General features: G+C 38.2%; 1 protein-coding gene across 1 annotated transcript; it reads right to left on the bottom strand.

Annotated features, from left to right (window-relative positions):
- Nucleotides 1-1,298: 1,298 nt before the first annotated feature.
- On the bottom strand, nucleotides 1,299-21,899 carry LOC149162119 (putative apyrase 7). Its single transcript, XM_089437149.1, has 3 exons — nucleotides 21,503-21,899; nucleotides 4,926-7,106; nucleotides 1,299-1,784 (listed from the first exon to the last, which is right to left on the bottom strand). Exons 2-3 carry the CDS (start codon nucleotides 6,946-6,948, stop codon nucleotides 1,495-1,497), a joined length of 2,313 nt encoding a protein of 770 aa, XP_089293275.1. The 5' UTR covers nucleotides 6,949-7,106; nucleotides 21,503-21,899; the 3' UTR covers nucleotides 1,299-1,494.
- Between the last annotated feature and the right edge of the window lie 1,729 nt (nucleotides 21,900-23,628).

Below are 23,628 nucleotides of genomic sequence, written 5' to 3'. Positions count from 1 at the left end.
ATTCAAAGGTGTCTAAATGGCCATATCCGAAGGAAAGAGCTAACCAGCCATATATTGGGTATTAAATGCGGAAATAGGAGCACGCAAGTTAACGCGATAACACAGTGGCGGGCAATTTCGGCATTAAATAATATTTGCCCGCTCCCGTGTTATCGGGCTAACTTGCGTGCTCCTATTTCCGCATTTAATACCCAATATATGGCTGGTTAGCTCTTTCCATATCCGAAGGTCCAGGTTTGAATGGTTCAACTGGGTGCCACGAATCTCTAAATCGTTGACACTCTATGCAAGCTAACGTGATTTTGGCTCCTGCGTATCCACAACCCGTGTCCAGGTTCAAACAATATTTTTTGGCCCCAAGACTTTCTGAGTGTAATTCCCACCCATTGACAACATTCTTCATATTGAAACTCGAGAGATTTCTAATGAGAATTGGATCACTTTATTCAGAGTTTGTGTCCAAGTGCTATGATCATGACAAGATGACCATGATTTTGCACCTCAATGCCCCAAGTCCTTGCTTCCTCCAACATTATCTTTTCAATTTCTATTATAATTTTAAAGTATAAGCGCTCTAGGGGCACTTTTTGCCCGTAAGTGTAACACGCATCTCGTTACAGAGATGCCTACCACCATTATTGGACCCAACGATGAATATAGGCGTTGTTATTCATGCTCTCTACAAGCAATTGCAATAGAGGATATGTCGTGTGTGAAGAAAATCAAACGTGTTCGTGCGGCTTTAAGCAATTCACCATCCCAACAGCTCACAAGAACAAATACAATTACGGTATTCCAACCACTATTTTCTGCCATTTTGGCTGACATTTCCTAAATTTAAGATCAATTTTCTTTCCTGATTAAAAAAGTTGAATGATATAAATCAAGTACATTGTTGTAATAATTATTTGCAATTGGTATAAATTTAAATAGTCTAAAAGGTTTGGAGACTAATTGAATCCTATGCACTTGGAGTTTGACTATTAAAGATAACACATGAATGAACTGCCAATGAACTGTGTTCAGAAGCTTCCTTTTAACCTCTGAAAAGTAAAGAAACTTTACACTGCCAGGAAACAACACGGGTCCCAAGAGATTTCGAAATTTCCAAAAAGAATAAAATGATAACTCTATAATATGACATTTGGCTGTCAGCGACCTGAAGTTGAAAAAAAAAATGTTATTTAAAATGCATTTATGTTACAAATATCCATCAAAGACGCTAAGCGAGATGAATATGCTAACATTACAGATAAAATTAACAAGATCCAACCATCCGCCAAAATGTAGAGAGACCAAAAATACAATTCGCAATATTTTAGTATATATTTCAGTTGTGCTGTAGGGATCTCCCCTCAATACATAAAGAACCAGCCCAGAGATGCTGCATAAAGCTACACTCGCTTAACAAGTTGATATTCCAGATTCTCCTGTAATGTACACTTTTGAGAAAAGCACAGCCTTTCTCTAAAATCTATATACAGCTTCTAGCCATCACAACTTGACGACATGGCTCTCTAAAACTGATAAACTGAGATCTTCTCTTGATTGTGATCGTCGACTCTGCAACCGCATTTGACCTCTGTGAGGCGTCCACAAGGGTCCAGTATCAGTTTGTATTTGCCCCAAATTGCTTGGAAAACACAATCCAACTGACACAGTTGACTGATGCTTGAGAGAATCAGCATGTTGCACACTTCCACCCGCAAGGCTTTGCGCAAGTCCAAATGGTTGCTGACACCCTGAATTTGAAGGGCTAAGTGGTATCTTTGCTCTTCCATCCCCTGAAAATAATGAAGGAAAATAATTCCAGTTACATTACAGAATATGATGCTTGGGAAAACACAAACAGAAATCATATACAATTTGCAACATCATGATTCATAACTGTTTTAATTTCAATTCAAGGAATAATAAACAACATTATTAGAATTACATCACAAATGAATTTGGAAGGTTTCCTGTGATGAGATCAATAAAGTAGATACAAAATCCTGCTTGTAAAGTAAAACTAAACAATAGAAATCTTAATGGCGACCACATGAATTTCTATCCCATCCAATCAGGATTAGTAGACTGAGCTGTTATTAAAAGAAGCAAAGCTTCTCCCCCGAACCACTTATAGGGAAGGCAGTTTCACAACACATGAGAGAGAATAAAATGGGGGAAACTAGTTGAAGGATCAAAGCACCAAAGACAATAGAAACAGATCTACAAACTGTAAGTCCTGGACTTAAATTTCAGTTCAATGATAATACATGAGAAGAGTAGAACATGCAGCACCTCCTACAATGGATGTCAGCCCATCCCCTAGAATTGCCTTATTTGATCCTTTTTTTGTTTTTTATAGTAGCTTCAACCACACCAGTTAGCAATTCTGGAAATGAGTTCAAACAACTTTAGGAAAATGGAAAAAGAAGAGATGAAATTCCTCATTGTAAATAAATGTCAGTTGCATCAGAACCAAGCCCATAAAAAAAGAAATCCAATCAGATCCAAAACGTATCCATGTTTACAGTATGTGTAAACAAAGCTAAAGCTTTTGGAGAGATGCAAAAGTGGTGAACTTCTATTCGATCCTTGCTAATTCTGTCCATGATATGAACAACTTCCCCATATAACTCCGTTTGTCAAGAATAACTTAGAGCAATGCCTTTGGAGAAAAAAGGAAATGATAAGCAAATAATGAGCATGTAAGAGGTTGGGGAAAGTTAAGCCTAGATCACACGGGAAACACATTCAACTTAAGTTTGTCACCATGTTGATGGTTATCCCCTGGATTAACTACCTACGAAGGTGCACTGTCTTCGATATCTCTTGCATGTAAAATTTTCCCTCAATTTCCAGGATCGAAGAAGTATGCATTGTATTAAATTATAACCAAAATTGGAATCAAACTATTCTAATGTTAAAAACTTCTTCTGAATGTCACTCATCAGAAAAGGAATGCATTGCCATGGATCAGTGGCCAATGAAGAGGAGCATAAAAAAAATAGTGACAAGCATGATCTGCAATGTTACAATTGATGTTATAGCTCAGATCTTTCTGACACATTTCACAAGCAGGGAACAAGGAAAGAATCCTGAGCATATGACCAGAAACAAGGGTCAACTAAGATGCCCTAAGGCACTTGCCAAAAAACGTGTTGGTGTGAAAACAGATCTAGAGAGGACACCCCTTTGTGACCAGATGCTGAAAAGAGTCATGGCTATGCAGGTTAGCCCAGTAGCAAATTTAGGCACTATGGAACTGGTCTTGAATAGAAAAAACGAAATAACTAATTGCTAGATTCCTGTTTGCATATTAAATACAAGGGGTCAAAAACATATCATTAATAATTTCTCAGTACTACAAGGTACCTCCAGGGAAAAAATCTTGCCCGTTTCTTCAATTTGGTCGCTTCTTTAACATAGTTACGACACATACTAATGACCACACAACATTTCAAATTCAGTTAGCCTCATTTCCTAAATGACTATCTCGTCTGTAGAAAAGATCAGCTCTATAAACTCTATTATAAGGTTTATTAAGGAACACATACATGGTATGACTTCTACATTTGAGAAATATATGTGTTTTATAATTAAACAAGCTTTGGGAAGTATCCTGTGTACAGTGTTAAATCTTTTATATTTTCTTTAAGGAAGGCATGCTTTTTGAAATTCATGGAATCTCCAAATGTTTCATTGTCCACTTTGACTGTTTGACATAATCCAACAACGTCAACGATATCATGTAGAATGTCATCGAGTATCCCATTCTTCATATCCACAGTTCTTGACTCACGCAAATGGTGCATCAAAGGCACTTGGTTTCATCCTTGTGAACAAAGCATCCAGGAAGGGAGGCACCTCAGCTCACTTGGAATCCCAGAAACCTGATTATGAGGAAACATTAGATGCAGCCACAATGCCACATTATAATATACTCATTTTCCACACAATGCTGCCATAGGTGTTCCCAATCATCTGAAACACTTCATAGACTTTAAACCTGTTCTGCATTTAATTGTGTAGTAATCACAAAAATGAAAAATGTGGAACAGCAGTAGCCAAACATATCAAGAGCCCATGAGCTTTTAGTCTTGAACAGCTCATGACCTGAGGATGCCTCTTCTGTGGTTTTACCCTTGTTGAGATTAGTGGAACATGAGAAAATTAATTGACATCCTCAACGGGAGTGAGCTGACTTTATTCCACATACTACAGGTTCACATGTACAGATCCTTTGTTGTGTGTTATTTTTTCATGGAACAAATCATCATCGTGAGTATAGTTACAGAAATTATAAACTATTGCTAATACTCAGCTGAGCACTAGTCCAAACTAATCGTATTAATTTTCTCAAAACCTTTGGCAAACCAAAGACAACCAAGCATGGCACTCAAGCAACAAACACTTGTAAATTCAATAAGAAACTTAAGTGAAAATTTTATGCAAACATATGCAGCGGACTTGTGGAAAAAGCAGGGGAATCAACATTTCTGTAACCACGGAGGTTAAAAACTTGACATAAGCATAAGATGCAGCGAAGAGTAATAAATGCATAGCCTCTGAAAGAAAAGAGAATTAAAAGGCAACATAAACACAAACATATAGAGGCAGATTGTCAAGTGAGTGAAGGAAAAGAAAAATGATCAATCAAGATTATTCAATTGGTAAAAAAACTTTTTTCTGAGTTTAAGGCTTCTGTGATGTGAATAACTTTGATTAATTTTTTTTGGATCCATCACACTGAGTTTTTTGAGTTGATATTTGGAGGCTTCGAGCCAGCAAGTGTTTTTTGAGTCCTGATGATGAGCCACTCTGGCTGGCTCAAAATGTCAACTCAAAAAACTCACTGTGATGGATCTGGAAGAATTTAATCAAAGTGGCAAAAAAACTATTGAAGATGAATAATTTAAAGTTTCAGTTACAGAGCTTACCAGAACGACTTGGAGAAATTCCATTACTGATGGAATTACGTCCTTGGAAGCGAAAAGGCGATGGAATTTTGATAATGGGGCTGCCACTTGAAGTGTGTTGTCCAAAAAGAGGCAAATGCGGTTTACGCCATAGCCTCAAGATCCCTTTACGAAGGCACGATAAAGCAAATATTATTATTAAAAAGAACATAAAGAGCACTGCCGTAAGAGTAGTTGGATCTAAATCGAAATGTCTTTTCTCAAAAATGTGAAAATTAGCCTGGCCTCCCACTGGCGGCCGTTTTAACAAAAATGTTCCAGCTTCAAGCAATGCAGCACCTAAAGTCCAAGTAATGCTACCAGACCCCACAACTACTTGTTGCTCCTTCAATTGCAAACCATCTCTCAGGAGTGATACTATATATGGAGCACGAAAACAATATTGTTCTATAAAAGGCTGTGGAACAACACTCCGCTCAGCATCTTGCCAAGTTTTAGTGCAGAACTCCCGACCCTTCTCTAGAACATCATTAAATGAAGCGGCAGCAGATAGATTAAAAAACTTGAACACAACAAAGAAACCTGACATAGCATAGAATTGCCCTTGAGATTGTTGCTGCTGATCACTGATAGCACAAGGATGTTGTTTGCAGTCTGTCCCTGCCCCCGAATGTGACCATTCAGAGGCATTTATGGTTGATTTCGCTAGAGCTTCACATTCTTCCCAGTTGGGCTCACCAATCAACTCAAGCCCTACTCGAGATTCTTCTTTACTTATGTCTCTTCCACCAACCAGAGGACTTCCATTCTGGAGTAAGAAAGAACACTGAGAACATGAGTATTGCTGTCTATAACCAGCATGTATGCAAGGATGATTGAGATGCAACTGACCACCAGAGAATTTCCCACTGTCAGTTTTTAAATTTTTTCTGAGTAGAAGTACAACGGACTTTTCAAAGGCATCATTTAGGCCATAACCTGTAAGAGAATATGCATTTAGATGGCGTTCCATTGTTCCAATGGTCAGATTCAAGCCATATTTAGATTCAAATGTCACCTGTAATGAGGAACCCCCTAAGTCAAGTGCACCAAACGTCTCCAGAATCGGCATATTCTGCAATCTACCCATCATATAATTAAGAGCTACCCATCCATAGTAAGCCTCTTCTACCCCAGTAATTATCCTAACCCAGTTTCTTCGACACATAAATGGAGATTCTTCTAGAATTGACCATGCCTTGTCCAGGATCCATTCTGAATCTGAACTTGGCATCCTGCGAAGCCCTGCTGTGGCCAAAAGGAAAAGAGGGCTATTTTTATGAGCATGAGCCGGTATTTGCTTTTCAGCCCACTGGAGCAGTGGTTCCATGGCTGACCTCAACCCTGATTCATTGTGTAAAAGTTTATCAAAACCAGGTTCAGTTTCCATACGATGATAAGCTCGACCATTCTGTTGCCTTGACCTGCCATCAGTACCTTCAGGAAATGGGCGCAGCACCATTGGAAAACTCCCTTGATGCTTGCCATCATTCCGCACCCACTCATACACATAAACTCGGGTACCAGTGCTCCCACAGTCCAAAACTATAGAAAAATGTGATGCCTCTGTACTCCGATAAGATTTTAACCAACCAAATCCCGCAATGATCAGAATTAAAAGCATTAAGAGAAGTAAAAACCCAACAGCCACCTTTAACCAGCATTGTTTTCTCAATGGTGTTGAAGGTAGGCCCTTATCCTTTGAAAAGCTAGTGCCTCCTCCTGTGCCCTCCCTTATCGATGAAGGTTTTGTTCGAAGAATACCAGCACCGCTCAAGGCTAAATCCCCTTCTTCAGAACCAACCTTGCGGTATGTTGAGAAGTCTTGGAGAGACGATGAAAGCCGCAGGCCACCTGTCTTTCCATAACCTGCCCATGCAGACCTGAAGGGTGAAGCTAAGGGCGGCAATGCAGAAGATGAAACAGAAGAGCCAGAAGCTGATGAAGATGCAGAGAAATGACTCAATGTTGCAGCAAAAACTGCAGTCACTCTGTCAAACCCCATTCAATCTTTCTTTTCAATTTCTAACAGTGTGCCTTTCCCAGGCAGATTCCAACTCTAGATCTTGCCGAAGCACATATACTCAAAACTAGAATAGAAAGCTGTTAGTCGTGTTTAGAAAACTCTGATGCTGCACACCTGCAATCATTCTGACCTGCATCCTGTTATTTAGCCAAACAAGAAACAGGTTACAAATCTGGTCTGCTTACAATCTTTCGAAAATATAGAATTGAAATTCATAAACACGCTATCTATTACATCAAATTTAAACAGGTTAGCAACCATAACTATCCATGTACGTTTAAAAAGTAGTTCCAGTCACAACGAGTGATAGAAAGAAGTAGAAAATAATAAATACAATGAATTCAGGCATGATCTTGCGAAGGCTTGACCTTGAACCCAGCTTAAATAGTTTTCTTCTTCTCTTCCATAATTTAAAAATTGTCCAGATTATCCCTTTGTAGAATAATTATGAGACAAGCCGCGTTTAGTACTCCCATTATCACAATGGAATAACCGACAGCATACTACCAGAAATTATACCGTGTAGGCTCCAAACATATCATTATACTTAGGACTTGGTCACAGACTCACACCATACATTCAAGGACAATTTTCAAGCAACATATGCTGGCTAGTTCCCTAGCAGACTTTTTGCTTCGCTAGAATTAGAAAAACACCAGCCAGCTCCAAGTAAACAATCAGATGTAAACTTTTTGATACGGTATACCATATCTTGTAAAGAGTTCAGATTTAATATCGCTCTCTGATATTGAATATATAATTACCAGAACACGCTTCAGATATGTACCACAAATTTACGTAATGTGGAATATTGGGAATGTTGGTACAACTGTCCAGAACGGTTAGAAGTTCTGCTCAAATCTGCAGAAAATGGCATCCCAATAACAGCGATAATATATATATATTGAAAAATCACCCAGATGGAGTGTTAATGGGTGGGGCCACAACAGTACACGTGTCACTGGTCTGCCATTCCACCGTCCAATGAAGGTCCTGTGCAACACAAAGAGGGGATTGAATGAGGCTCACAACGAAGAGGAGATGGGAAGCAGGGAAGTGTACAAACTCCTCTCCACCAGCTGCTGATATGATGCTTCTGCATCGTAATTATGGTACAGTGAGAAGACCACCCTGAAACCAACCAGGAGGTGCATTTTAAGGTGGAAGAGTACCAGTGATAGCTGCCTGCAACAATATTTGGGAGAGGAGGAAACAGGAGGAACTCTAAATGATGGTTCTTCCGGTTAGAATTGGGGTTCTTTTATTCTGTGGCCCGCTTGCAATTCAGTTTTCCCAAGTTTCCCAGAGAAGGATGTAAGGAACAGGTGCTGCAAATGGCTCTTGATAGCTCCAAGGAGCAACTCCACTCTGGTTCCAGGTACGTTATTCTTCTGGTGTTTATGGTTGTCCTGGGTTGTGCATCAGCATTGGTCTGGGATAGGATACCTGTTTCTTGTTCTGGATAAGCCGGTTGTTCTGTCAGTCTTTTCTGGGGGGAAGTGAGGCTCTTTTCTGCTATCTCCAGTCATGCCCCTTCTCCTCTGTTGCAACGCAGTTCTGCCCGCTGCGCTATTTGAGTTGGTTTCAGGCCTTTAGTTGAGGGATTTTACCTTTGCTAGGATGACTCATTGTGCAGGAAGAGATGGAATGGGTGGTGTTACCATCTATCTTGCAGAGGATACTCATGTGATGATTCAAATCTTAGATCTTTTGCAGTGAAGCATGATGATGCTAGCCTTCAAAAGGTTGGGATGTATGTTGGTAAAAGGCTTCTTCAGTTGTGCACCATGAACCATGGAGATCTTTGGTTCAGAGAGTCTCATTTCTCCTGGGTGTTATGCTTGCTACTTATGTAGTGGTACTTGATTCTTTCTCTCTTCATGGTTGCGTTGAACTTTGAAGTGTATGGTTTCATCTGATGCTTTGGCTGGAGGTGAGGCACTCTATGATATAAAGGTGAAGCATATTCATGATTTTTTTTTAATTATAAATATAGCTTATAAATGAAACATTTTTATTACCATGGTAAAAAACCTACTCCTTGATGGCACAAATATGAGACAATTTATTAATTTAATAGTATGAAAGCAACCCTTCTGAGCATCTTGGAAAACTTTAAGTAAAGAGTCAAAAGCCCCTTCTTTCATGTAAAGCTTATCCATAATATATTTCTTTTCCCACATGCATTAAAAAGAGTCACATATTGTTGAGGAAATATCAATTATGGGAAAATTTCATAGTGCGCCTCATTATTCAGGGAGTGGCTCACCTTATGAACCCAATTTCTTAGATAAATACCATGACAGCAATTAATTAAAGTTAAGGCATATGATAATCAACCATATTTTTTTGCCATGTGTTTTAAAGGTCACAAAAGCACATATGTGGAGGAAGAAAATGAATATTTCCATTGGATTGACTTGGGGCTTTAATGCATGAGAATGCCATCCTAATAATATGATGAAGACTCCGTTCCTATCTTAGCTTTTAAAGGGCACATAAGCACATATGTGGAGGAAGAAAACGCATATTTTCATTGGATTGACTTGGGGCTTCAATGCATGAGAATGCCATCCAAATAATACGATGAAGACCCCCGTTCCTGTCTTAGCTTTTATCTGAGGTGGATGTGGAGCAAGAGGGGTTCGAACTAGGTGGCATACAGAAATCAAACTACTCAGCCATCCCTTTATCAGATGATTAGATTTGCCTCATTATCCAAACAAATTAAAATCGACCTATGTTAAGACCATTGCAAGGGTTCAGAACAAATGGAATCATTCTTCAAGCCGAATTTACGATGAAATGATACACCAAGCTTAGAAGGGGGCCGCTATCCACATGATATGCAGGCTACACCGCATCCATTTTTTTCTGGCAGCCATATTCCATTATTGTATATCAAAAAATTTATCAGGGATCGCTTCTTAAACCGAATGAATGGTAATCTGGAAAATTTAATGGGCCGCCTTCACATTACAGCTAAGCACCTTGCCAATCTGCATCGTTTATGCAGCAGCAGAGTATGATAAATTGGACGGAACCATGTTAAAACAAGTTATGAGCTCGATATTTCATGGGTGGTCAGCTAAAGGGATTTTTTGATATAATTAATGCATCGAGCTTAGAAGGGGCCAAAAAGTATTTCAACGCTACATCTCTTTTCGTTGAACTCTGGTCTTTGAGGACGCGAATACAGGTTCAGTTTTCGGGTCCACGAAGATATGGTTTACAGGAGATGATTTAACCATGCGGTTGACCTGAGCGTTGTAGAGAGAGCCGTCCATATTATGGCGGTTGGTCAACCTCATGATGGGGCCATCCCCATTATCTAGCATCAAGGGCATTGATGTGGCCACCAAGTCCATCTAATTTCTTCATGTTGTGTTTTGTGTAGGCTCTATTGATCTATTTCGCCCATTTAGGATACTTTTATAATTCTCTCAACATACGTTAGAATAAATAAAAATAATATTTTATTTTGTGAGGTAGGTTGAACTATTTATAGTTCTTTCCAACATCTTGTAGAATAAATAAAAATAATAATTCATTTTGGACCTTAATGGCAATAAGCAAATCTTTTTCTGTCTGGAGAATCAGTGATTTGTTCTGGTGCAGATGTTTTTATATCTCATTGTTGTTCCCTTTGTTGCTGAAGTAGCTAAACATATATTTCACATGTTTAAAGTTGGTGTACTGATCCCATCTTCCATGTTCTGTTATAATTCGAGATCTGTTTATGAATCCATTTCCTTATCTGTTAATCGATTGAAATTTCTCATATATGATTCTTGATAGTATTGGGTGTTATTTACATGTGTAATATTCTTGGCCATATTTCTGTAATACATGGCAGCAAGGAAAGAGCATTATTGGCATGTACTTCTCAGCTATGTTACCTCTTTTTATAGCATATCGACATCGGAGAATGCCAAGTGGTACTACACTCTATATCCCACAAATCATCATCAACAACAATCCTCTTAACTAATTAAGCTCTTTTAGTTTGGCAATATCTCCATGTGGACCAAAGATTTTTGCATACCATTCATTTGTAAAGCTTTTCCACCTACACAAACCTCATTAGGACCAATGTTAAAAACATCACTAATGTGGCAATTTTTTTGCAATGCCTTTTCTCCCTTTGATACAAAAATTGATATTTACAAAAAAGCAGCACATCACAATTTTTACTAAAAATCACGAAGTGCGATGTTTCCTATAGAAAGTACACTATGATATCAAAAAATCGCCGAGTCTGAAAAAACGACCTATAAAAGGGTCAAATCCGATATTTTGGGGTTATTTTTGTCTACAACTATTAGGGAATGGGAACAAAGGAGTTCCTTATCGACTTCAATTGATTTTAGGAGGGAAAAGCAAGCATTTTAATAATTGTCAAATAAATTTTGAGTAGATATTGATTGTTATCCATAGTTTTCATTTTCCCAGGTATTTGTTGAAAACCCACAATGTAAACAACTTTTTTCTTCTAAATTTATGCAAGGGTTTGTTGCTTATTGCCTGTCACTTTTTATCAACTTTTTACAAGTCAAACATCGATTTTGTAAGTATGATTTGTTTGACTAACATTCTTTGCATTTATTTATTTTGTTTTTGTGCCCTAGGTTTATCGTTTGATATGCAATTTAAGGAACGTAAGTTTTCCTTTTTCTCATTGAATTCAAGTCATCCTCAATTGTCAAGAAACTTTGCAAAGATGTGGAGAAGATCTTCAAGAGAATTACCTTTCTTCTCTTTCTCTGATTTTGTTCTCCATTGATCTGATCCATTGTTTACTATGCAAACAGCAATTGGAATTGACAAACCCTCAGTTCCTATCCTCACAAGATGTTCAATGAAAGAAGAAGGTTGAGGTCCATGCAGGTTTTCATCTTGTATCCAATCTAAGGACCAATGACGATGCCTAGAATTTCATAGCATTTTAGATGAGGAAATCAGAGGTCCCAAGAATCTTTGGAAAGAAATGGAGCAGATTTCAAATGGGGATTTCTTATATCAACAAACATGTTTTCTGATAAAATTATAAAAGTACCATATCGATTAGCTGGGAAAGATTATACTTTTTATTGCTAATTTGAAGACATGCGATATGCTTTATTTGATGACAATTCTACAAGTAAAAATCTAATCAATGCAAAAAACTTCATAACACCTCTTCCCTACCCACCCACCACAAAAGATCATTTGGCAACTTAGATTTATGCATCTTATATACTAGTCATATTTTATATTTACATGGCAATGCGATTATTTGATGTTGTTGTTAATTTATATATATTTTTAAAATTGAAAAAAAAGGGAAGATAGATTTCACTAGATTAGGATTGAAATGGAAATTGCATTTATCATCAACACTCCAAAAATGAAAAATTAAAAATGAGATAATCGATTAGACTTTATCAAGCAATTTTCAGGTACCATGAGAAACTCCAAGTTTGTAAATTGTCAATAAATGGCTTGAGACAAGTAATTTTTTATACCGAAACACTGGGCCTTTTTCCCCTCCTCAAAAATCTACCAATTCCACCTAATTGGGATCCCATCTTGCTCAACAAAAGGTCCAGAGAATGTTTATCACAACAGGTCCAAAAGATGCGCTGATATCTACCATCAACAATGAAGCCTACAATTCTATACACCATTGTGTTCTCTATTATGAGCTGGGAAACATATCCCACACACTAGATTCATTTTGAATGTCAACAATGAAGTGTTCATTCTTCTCCTCCACTTTGCAATCAATCCCCTTCAAACCCATTTTTCCATTTAGGAATTTGAACAATCACATTGAATAAAGGACTATTCCTTTGATATTTCCATCCATCAAAAAAGATGGACACCCCACAAATGCACCATGAATTCTGAATGGGTTCTAACATCTAATTCACTCTCCATGCATAGCTTCTCAATTGTCAAAAGTGTAGTGCAAACCTTCTCATATCCAGGGCCCTTGTACCCTTTGGGGGCTTCATTAAACCCTCTAATCATGTCCATCTAGTAAGGGGATGAAATTATACATCTTCTGATAAGTTCATTGACCATACATCGATTCATTGATAAAACCCATGTTAAACAGCTCCATATTAGACACCTTTGAAGGAATGTTGGATTCACTAGGGAACACTAAATACCTTGATGAAGTTTCTCCTATTCTTGTTGGTTGTTTATATATAATGACCTAAGTCACCTGACACAGGGATTCAGGATTCGTAGTGTCGGATTCAAACACGTTGAGGCCCCGGAACAGGACACGTAGGATTCGTTATATATATATATATATATTAAAAATTAGATATTTCTTACACAAATTTTAATTAATGATACAAATTTATTGATTTCAAACATAGATCTTCATCTATAGCATGCATAGTACATAAAAAATTCAAATACATGCTAGTGGTCACATAAATCATGATTCATAATTCATAAATAAAAGACAACTTACAACTACAAGATAGTAAGATAAACACAATGACAACTGTAGTTTTCTCATTAAGTCATCAAATCAAAATGTGTTACATAGGTAGTGCTGGTGCAATGCCAATGGCAAATAGAAATAGAAAATATAAAACAACTACAGGTATACAAGCCTCAAGGCATCAATCCTAATCATCAGCATCAGAATCAACATCAATGTCCTCATCATCATGGTCCCCACTGCTCTCCTCTGCATCATCCTCCTCCCCTGTATCCATAGTCGCCTCTGCATCTGCCGGTGTGGGGGATGACCCCTCTAAGTCATCAAATCTAACAGGCTCTAGCATTGGATCACTGAAATCCAAGTTGGCCGATGCCAACTAAACACTAGTGTCCAGACCCATATCATCAGGAAAGACATCCCACATCTTTGTCTTTCCCCTCAACCACTCTTCCCTCTACCTGTAAATAAGACGAAGGTTGGTGTGCACGTACACCATTGTCTCTGCCGTGGACTGCTCAAGCCTGCTCTTCTTCACACTATACAAATTCCCATATGTGCTCCAATTCCGCTTGCAACAAGAGGATGAAGTCACCTGAGAGAGGAGCCTCATGGCTAACTGCTGAAGAGGAGGGCTTGTTGCCCCATTATTTGCCCACCAAGAATAGGGCTTCTTAGCCCCTTGTCTCTAATCACATCATAACCTCCAAATCGACCACTGCCAGTGGAAAACTCTGCAAAGGCATCCTCCACCTCATCAAGCAATGCACTATCCTGAAAAATCCACCTGAATGCCTCTTTCCTCCCCTGTGAGATTTCACCATCCATGTGAGGAGGGAATCTGCAGGAAGGTCCACCATTCAGCCACTCATGGCTGTAGTATTTGGGGTTCAATGAGTGAGCCAAACAATGTAAAGGTGTACAATTCTTGTCCCATCTACTGACAAGAATATCATGTATAGTATCACAAAAGGCCTCTGGTGATGTCTCATACTCAGGGCACTACTCTGTAGAATAATGCTCCTCACAAACTCAATCACGGAATCCCATCCCTCATAAACCTCTCCTAGGATGGGTTTGTCTGTATCTGCAAATCGAAGCAAAGAAATGATAGGGTCCATGATCCGAATAATTAGATCTACCAACCATCATCTAGCACTGTGTCCTTCACTCTTTTAGAGGCTACCTGATCTGTCTTTCTCCAAAAAGACCAAAACTCATAAATAAGCATGGACCCAAGAGTGGTCTTGACCTCCCTCAACCTCTTCAACATCATGAATGAAGAGGCAAAACCATGTATCAGCAATCTTCAACAATGATAGATTGGTGTACTCCTTGTAGATAGTGAGGGCATTTGTATGATTTTGCACAAAGTTACGAATATGTCGTGCATCCTCAATAATGTTACCAATCCAAAGCACATCAGAAGCAATGGATTTCAGTGCTAAGTTCAATGAATGGACAATGCAAGGTGTCCAAAACACTTGTGGATATTTAGCTTCCACAATCATGCCAGCAGCCTTGCAAACAAGTGCATTATCTGTAATGATTTGCACACAAGAATCAACACCAACATCTTCAATAACTCACCAATAAATTGTGCATCCTTGTATTCTCCAAGTGTATCCACCAGTGTTTTACAAACCGGCCGTTTCGGAGTCGAACCGAGTCGATTGCTGGAGGAGTGACCCGGCCAAGTAACCGGTCCGGTTGACCGAGTCACACATGACTCGACCGAGTCATTCAATGACTCGGCCGAGTCATGTGACACTCGGTCAACCCGACCGGATCCAATTTGACTCGGTCATCAATCGTTACTTCAGCAGTGCCTCCAATAGTAGCAGTTAGAAATTAATGGTAGGCACCTTCTGACAGTGTAAGGTTCAGTGGCTTATATTGCAGCAATGAGAGGTTCATGTTTCATTGGTTTGCAGTAAGGGTATTCACAATGACAACCATGAGATTACTGCCAAGTAACAATGTGCAACCATGAACAATAGAGAAGCCACCGCATATGAAAACCTAGATGAAGTGGATAGTATATGATAGCAGTCTAATTGAATGATCAGCCAACGACATCTATCTTCAAATATGATTTCTCCGTGAGATCAAGGAGCTATAACATACCACTCTTAATGTTCCTTCTTAGATGAGGGAGCTATAACATACCACACTTAATCTTCTTTCTTAGATTAAGGAGCTATAATATACCATAATACCACACACAATCTTCTTTCTTATTTACAACAGACTTAAAACACTGAATGAACAACTATAGCCAGAAAATTCCAGCAGAAAAATTCTTCAGTTATCCAAGGTTACATCAAGAGCTAGTTAGGATTTTACCTCAGCCCCAGTGTCCTAATTTCACATTGCAGTTGTGAGTCTTGATGATTCTAAGTGAAAAGACAGAGGCACTGTATGTAGTAGCATTCCTCTTATTGACTGAAGTTGAAGATTTGTAGAAGAATATGTCTTTGTCTATACTATATAGTAAGGTTATCATCATCGGAATTGGTCTCATGATCAGGAGTTCATTTACATATTCTGGCTTACTTCATCAACAGTCCTTCATTCTAAGATAGGGGGCAGTAAAGGTTTATGTTTCATCATTGTTGTAGCACTCTGGAAGGTGCTTCATTGCTATATCTGAGCAGCTATAAGACGCATGCCAGTAAGCCTCCTTGGGCAGAGGTTGAGATATTTTCAAGGTCATAGAGCTAACCTAAGACATCTAGCTCTGAGCCTCACTGCTCGCAGCATATTTGTTGAAACATCCTTTCGGCACCCGTGCAGCAGTGTAAGATTGAAAGCAGCTTGGCATAGTTGATTTAGCAACTGCGCCATGAGCTCCCTATTGCATATTCATTCGTGAGCATTGCAGTGTTTGTGTCGAGGGCAACAGTGGTTGTTGTATAGTTTAGTGACAATGTCAAGATTGACAGTCAAGGTTTAATGTACAAATTGAACAGAAGCAAAGAGCCTACTTTGATCATATGTTGTCTTCCATCTATATTATAATGCTGTGTGTTTGGAAACATGAATGAAAATCTTTAAAATTATGTTTAAAATATTTAAAATTATGTTTTTTAATAAAAAAAATAAATATTTAATGTATTTTTTACAACGACCGAGTCATTGAAATTGAGCCGGCCGAGTCATTACCGTTTCGGAGTCGGAGTCGGAGTCGATCCTCGGCCGAGTCGGAGTCGGAGTCGGAGTCTTAAAACATTGGTATCCACTGCTTTCATGAAAACTGGACCATTCAAGGAAGACACCATGAAGTTGATGATTGGGTGTCGTGTTGGATGTGTCCATCCATCAGAAACAATGCTAACCCCAGATGTTGGCCATGATGCTACAATAGGCTCAAGCATTTTTTGCACCTTTTTTTTTGCCTTCGTCAACAATGTGGTTCTCAGCTTCTCTGACCCAGGAGGCACATACCCTGATGGAGCCCCTTGAGTTAGAGCTCGGCACATCTCAATAAATAGAGGTGAGCATGCAACATTAAATGATATGAAGTTTTGATAGAAGAAGAAGGCAATGGTGAAATCAAGCTCTTCCCGTCTCTCTTTTTGGAAAATCCTGTCCATTGGACCAAGTGCAATTGCTCTTCTTTTTGTTGCTTGTCCCCCAATAGAACTATCAAATGGAAATTTGGTGGTGGCTTTCCTCAAAAATGGAAGGGGGTCTTCCTTCTTGGGTTTTCTTGATTTTGAAGCCACATTTTCCATACCAACAGTGGACTCCTTTTCCAATTCTTTTTTCTTTTGTAAAGGAACACCTTTACAAACTCCAATCCCACAACCCGGTAAAGCCAACAAATGGGCTTTCACACGGAAATATGTGCTTTTGAAAGCAATGTGACAAAAGTTGCATCTCCATTGCACATTGCCTCCTCCCTTCCCCTTGGTGCTTGTCCCATCCTCTCTTGTGACATATTTCCACAAGGGATATTTCTCAATGTTGTCTTTAGGTCCTCTTCCCTCAACATTACTTGCAGTAGACTCTGATGATATTGGGGGAGGAGGGGCATCTCCAATGGAGACATTCTTGCCCTTCCTTTGCCCCCTAACTGCTGCCTTTGATTGAGCCATGAATATTGTAAAAAAAATGAACAAAACATGCACAAATTTGTAAACAAAAAATCATATACAAACTGCTGTAATAGAATAAGAAATGCAAAAAAATGGAGCTGAAATGCACTTACCTGGTGCTTGAATCTCCTTGTCGAACGCTCTACTCCCTTAGCTCCTTGCTCCAAACCCTTATCTCCTTGCAAACAGCTCAAACAATGCAGATACAAATGACAAACAGCGTGAAAGAATAAAAGAAATGCGTGCTTTTTAACCCGCGGGAGACAGTTTTCTGGAATACGAATCCTAAAATCGAGATTCACTGGTCATGTACAAGATTCGTACGAATCCTAGTCGGACTCGTCGAATCCGGTTTTGGGATACAATTTTCCAGCGAATCGTATCGGACACGCGGGATTCGGATTCGCCGGGGTATATCAACGAATCCGGTTACTTAGATAATGACTGAATTTCATTGTGCATCTTCACATTTGCATCCCTAGTTCTTTTCTTTATTTTGCCATTGTTTCCTTGCTCAAACTCTTTCCTTATATCCCATATGGGTCAGGTGGATTGATGCACACTTCTAATTATAGTGTTTTTTATGCCAGGTAAATAGGCTTTCACCTTGGTGTAAGAAACCTTGGGCCACTACATAATCTAATTTCTATATTTTTCATGCCAATTAAATGGGCTTTCACCCTAGTGTAGGAAGCCTTGAATTACTTTCCCTGCGTGCTACAAAGTCATACCAAATACTTTCCTAGGATTCTCCTCATAACAATAACATATTCCAAACGAGGGGGTCGTGGATCGTATTTGGCAATGATGGAAGATCCAAAACCCTAAATATTCACAAATGATGATTCCATGATGAGTCAAGAAAATGATATCTAGTAGCTACAACATACTTCCCCTCAGATTCTAACATATTTCAAAAGAGGGGGCCATTGATCATATTTGACAATGGAGGACGCAAAACCCTAAACATTCACAAATGATAATTCCATGATGAATCAAGAAAATGTTATCTAGTAGCTACAACCTACAACAGCAAAATAAATAAAATCAGATTTTATTTATTTCAATATTACCATGTTTCCATTTTTTTTATTTCAATATTGAAAATTAAAATTAGGTTCATTTACATTTTTCCCAACAATTTTTTTGGATCCCGTTTATTTTGTAATTTTGATACTATTTCCTTATTTGTTTTGGGGATTTTTACCATGAATCATGGCTGTCTTCACAAAACATTAGATGAAATTGTTAGTTTTGTCTGTTGTATTGCGAACCATAGATTTGGGATAAAAATCCCCATTGCAGATGCAGAAATAGCATCAAATCTAGAAGTGCGTGTGTAGCATTGAAAATTGCAAGGTCTAAACAATAATAGTGGGAAAATAGCATGGAAAATTAAAAAGCAACACCAGGGAATTGAAGTAAATGAGCAAGAGAATGGATGATTCATGAAACGTATCCCTGGAATTAAAGAATGAAGTCTGAAATTAAGGAACAAAGATTCCATACTCAACAGCAGCCCACCCCAATTAAAGCCAACTTCTCCAACAACTCCAGAATCAGCTACAAACCCTCAAGAATAAAGTATCAAGCCATCAAAAAAGGAACTGCCTAATGGCGACTTATCTCCACAACGCTCAAAATGTATTGAGTATTGTCATGCTTAAGGGAGACCCTTGAGGCTCTACTTATAATTTTATGGGTTCCTTTTAGGGTTAGGGTTGTTGCGGTTGTTTACCTGGTTTTTGGGGGGGTTTGTTTTTTAATCCTGTAATCCTTTTCAGCCAAAAAGGCAGGCCTACAGGATGGAAATGTTTCAAAATTGTGAATTGTGAATTGTGAAACATTTCACAATTTTGCCAGAAAACAATGTTTTCACATTTCTATCTCCAGAATCCTAACACAGCATTTCCAAAAATCAGATAGTCGTGAAATAATTTGATGCCATATCTGGGGTGTACCCTCTCTGAAACGCTAAATGGTGTTTTGCCCTCCCTTCCAAGCATTTCCGGTAACAGAGGTCACAACATTTTCTTGCCCTATCAAAATGAAGATTCTCTTCCTCTAGCTTTACACAGAAATAGTGGTCTACAACCATTATCTGCTTAATAATGCAGCGCAGGAGGTTATACTTGAATGCACCAAGTAAATATAAAAATTACAAGATTTATATCATGCCCACCTCTAGTGCAAAATCTTCACAATTCTTAAAGGTCTCAATTTTATCCAATCTGCCAGTCTAATAAATAAAGTAGCCTTATCAGTCTAGGTTGGCCCAATTCCTAACATCATTTTTAAAGGAGATCGTTGACACCTGGGTCCTGAACCAAGACATCTGCACAACATTTAATACCTTTTGCATAAATTGTGTGAACAAGGAATCATCACCAAAACCTGTGCACTCACTAAATTAAGAAATTTCACCTCATTTCAACAAGTTTGCAGATTTATCAATAAAACATTCAAACTTGGGGCTGAACTGAAATATTCTAAAAAATACCTGCAAATATCTCAACTTTATCCAACATTAATATTGGCAAGTTCAAGTAAATAAACACCGCAATATGCTTCCACACTTAATCAATACAACAACCCTTAGGGCATGGTGTAATCATATATGCAGATTTGATCATTTCATTCATGAACAGCACAAATATAACAGTGCATTTCAGATCTGAAGTTTCACTAAAGGGTGTGAGATCACACAACATTTTCAGCCTTGCTGTCCCAATAAATCAGTGTATCATAACAGCCATGAAACTTGCACTAACTAATAAAATCAGATCTCCAAGTACAGAATTTAGGACATCAATGATAAACTTCTTATTATAGCAATAATGAAGATAAAGTACCATACCCAACCTTATCCCAATTAGGTAGAACAAGTTCTTTCAGCTCATCCCATGCAAGGACTCCTCCAAAATCTCCCAAACCCTGGCTAAAGGGTAAACAATCACTGCAAACCCTAACCAACAATAACAAAACCTAGCAAGGCATCCCACCAAGCAATACTAGCTTCTCTAAGAGCTCAACAGCAAGCTAGCATCAATGTTATCAGGATTCAGAACCAAAATGTTGACCAAACCAGTAGAACCCCTGAACCGAGAACCAGTCACAACCGGGCCTAAAACAATTTGACCAAAAACACATAAAATATTCAAATTTAAATATTAAAGGAAAAAAACCGTCCAGCAAGGATCTATTTTTGCTGTGGTGATATCTGTTCTACAGATGACATGTCAAGCTGTAGTGATATCTGTTCTACAAATGACATGTCAAAAAAGGCAAGGCCAGGTAGTCACAAGTGAATTTGGTAGAATGCATACTGCTCCGACTTGGCGTGTGCCTAAGTTGAAAGAAGTTTGTGTTCTACAGTGTAACCTCCTGCGTCATGGTGTGTTTCTCTATGCAACTTTCTTTAAAACAATGATTATACGATTATATATGAATGTAGCTCAGTGGGTTACCTTAATAGATTTGAATTAACCAAAAGGAAACATATTTATATATTTATATATAAATGTAGCCCGATAAGTAAGCTTAATCAATTTGAAACTACCAGTTTTAAGACAGATCGCAGAGTGTTCATAGATTCAGGTTCGGTAGAGCCCCTCTGGGTTAGAAGTACATATTGTACTTCATGGCATTTGCCCAGACACCATTCATAAAATATAAGCAAGTACCCGAAGGGTTTCCCAGGACATTTTCCATGGAAAAAATACATCCTACAAATGTCCAAAGCCTCGAATGTATTTAAGACCAAGGTTTTCATGCAAAACTACAGTTTCTCACACCGATCAGGACCTGCATTGTTCGTAGTGTGGTCTAACCTAATTTGCCATTAGAGGTAGGGTTTATTTGTTCTGTGGGCAAATTAATCGGGACTTGTAACTGGATCTTATCAAAGAATGGCCGTCAAATTTCCACTGAAAATTCAAAAATTAAATAACCAAATAATAACAAAAACTACAAATCCAGAAGCGAACATTACCTGCTCATAAAAGCTGCAAACGGCGCGCCCCAAAATATGCCAAGAATGGTCGATCATGCGACCAATCTCCAATTAAAATATGCCAGGGCGCATGCCGGGCGCCCCAGCGCTTCGAACCTGGGTGGGACGAGCCGCTAAACTCCTTGATTGCTCCTCCTGCAATAAAATCCGCACACGCACTCAGATCTGAAATCACTTTGATGGTCTGGGATCGAAGAATCCCATATTGGTTTGCCTCCGATTTCGTTTCGTCTGAAACTGGAAAACTATATTCACATTCAACGCTTCCAACCCATAGGTTGAAAATTTAATTCCGCGTGATGGTTCCCTCCCTGACATTTCACCAAACACAGTTGCCCGAGAAAATATATACATTTTACAGTGTTAAGGCTTTTCATATATCATTTCAACTAAATAATAATAATACTTTATGCATGAGAGACATCATACTAATCCATGTTAACTATCGGTGGGCGTGATTGTGTGTATTTTATGTTTTTTATTTTATCAAAAAAATAATATTCATGTAAAATTATAAACATAATTTTAATATTTTTTTAGTTGTTCACTTCATTAAAAATATATTGGAATAGTTTTAGTTGTGTATTTAATTGAATATTGTATTTTTAGATAATGATATTGTAAAATAAAGTTGTTCTTTATTTAATTCAAGAAAAATTGAATATTTTTAGTTTTTATTTAATTGAAGAAAATTTGAATATTGTATATTTAATATAATGATATTCAAGAAAGTTGACAACCATTGTGATTGGATTATTTTGTTTGAACTTGTGTTTATGAATTTCATTAGTTGACTACCATTTTAATTGGATTTTTTTCTTTGAACTTGTATTTATGAATTTTATTTTTTAATTATAAATAGATAAGTTATGGTAATTTGAATTTCATTAGTGGACCACCATTCTGATTGTATTATTTTGTTTGAAATTGTATTTATGAATTTTATTTTTAATTATAAATAGATAAGTTATGGTAAGAAATTTAGTAAAGTTAGAGGAGGTAAGATAGTTGAAAGTCACAAAGCATTATGAAATGTAGCTTTGGTCTAAATATTGAATTAATATTTAATATTTAAATAAAAGACATTATGTTAAAGCAAAGTTTTAATATATAGTTTATGGGGTGTAAAATAAATGGTGATGGGGTGTATGTTAAGTTACTTTGTGATGTGAAGGTCATTAGTTTGAAATTTCGTGGGCAAAAATCCAATGATGTTGAGGGCTCTTGTGGCCCAAGCTGGGTGCGATCCCCGGGTGATGTTGAGGGTTTGTGTAGCCCAAACTGGGTGTGATCCCTTGGTGATTTTGATAGCTTAAATACCCTTAAATCACGGTTTCTCAAGACACAAGTAAGTCCTAAATCAAACTCAAATAACTTGATAAACCCCAACCTCTAGGGGAGGAATATAAGGCCAGCACCCTAAGGGAGGACCTACCCAAACCTGAGAGACCCTGGCAAGCGAGGAACATCAAACCAACCTTATCTAGGGAAGAAACCATGAGGATGCCCAAGACAAGCAGGTCGCATGTCGTTTGTTGTCGTGAGGAAAAACTTCAAGAGAATCAAGAAACGAAAGAACCCATAACATTGAGAGGATTGGTGACATTATGAAAGAAATTTCGAAGGAAACTAATTCTGGCAACGGAAGGGATAACAAAAAGGACATAGGTAAATGGGAAACTGTTTTGTTTTACTATCATAAAACTGATAACTGTAATGACTATGTGATAGGTCTTGCCTCACACTATGCCCAGCACAATGAGGAAGACAGAGAACAACAAGAAGAAGACAGCAACAGGCAGGCAGGTAGTAACATGGCAACCAGGAGAGGCAAGTGAGATAAAAAGATGGCAGAAGGAACAAGTGGCTCGAACAAAAAACAAAGGAAAAGAGGGAGAATGTCGGGCAGTGAACATATGAAAACCCTCATTGACGCCTATATGGCAGGGAACCCGCCAGACATCAGAGCCCAAATTGCTGGGTGGGAGCAAGAACTTAATGATCATATAAAGAACCAAGACATCCCCATGGAGGAGTGGGAAAGTATGGTTCCCGATCCAGGGAATTCTCGAGGTCGTCACTCCCTCTTCAGGTAAACAATACAA

The sequence above is a fragment of the Pinus tabuliformis genome, chromosome 5_2 (assembly GCF_031772625.1).
Source record: "Pinus tabuliformis cultivar Carrire ecotype Pingquan chromosome 5_2, CPIR1, whole genome shotgun sequence".
NCBI lineage: Eukaryota > Viridiplantae > Streptophyta > Pinopsida > Pinales > Pinaceae > Pinus > Pinus tabuliformis.
The sequence above is the reverse complement of the archived record's forward strand: the minus strand, read 5'-3'. Positions and strand labels throughout refer to the sequence as shown.

Excerpts from the sequence above, each read along its gene's own strand:
- LOC149162119 (XM_089437149.1), bottom strand. The coding sequence starts at position 6,948 with ATGGGGTTTGACAGAGTGACTGCAGTTTTTGCTGCAACATTGAGTCAT. Across the intron at positions 1,785-4,925 it reads AATTTCTCCAAGTCGTTCTG|GGGATGGAAGAGCAAAGATA; the intron begins GTAAGCTCTGTA and ends CATTATTTTCAG.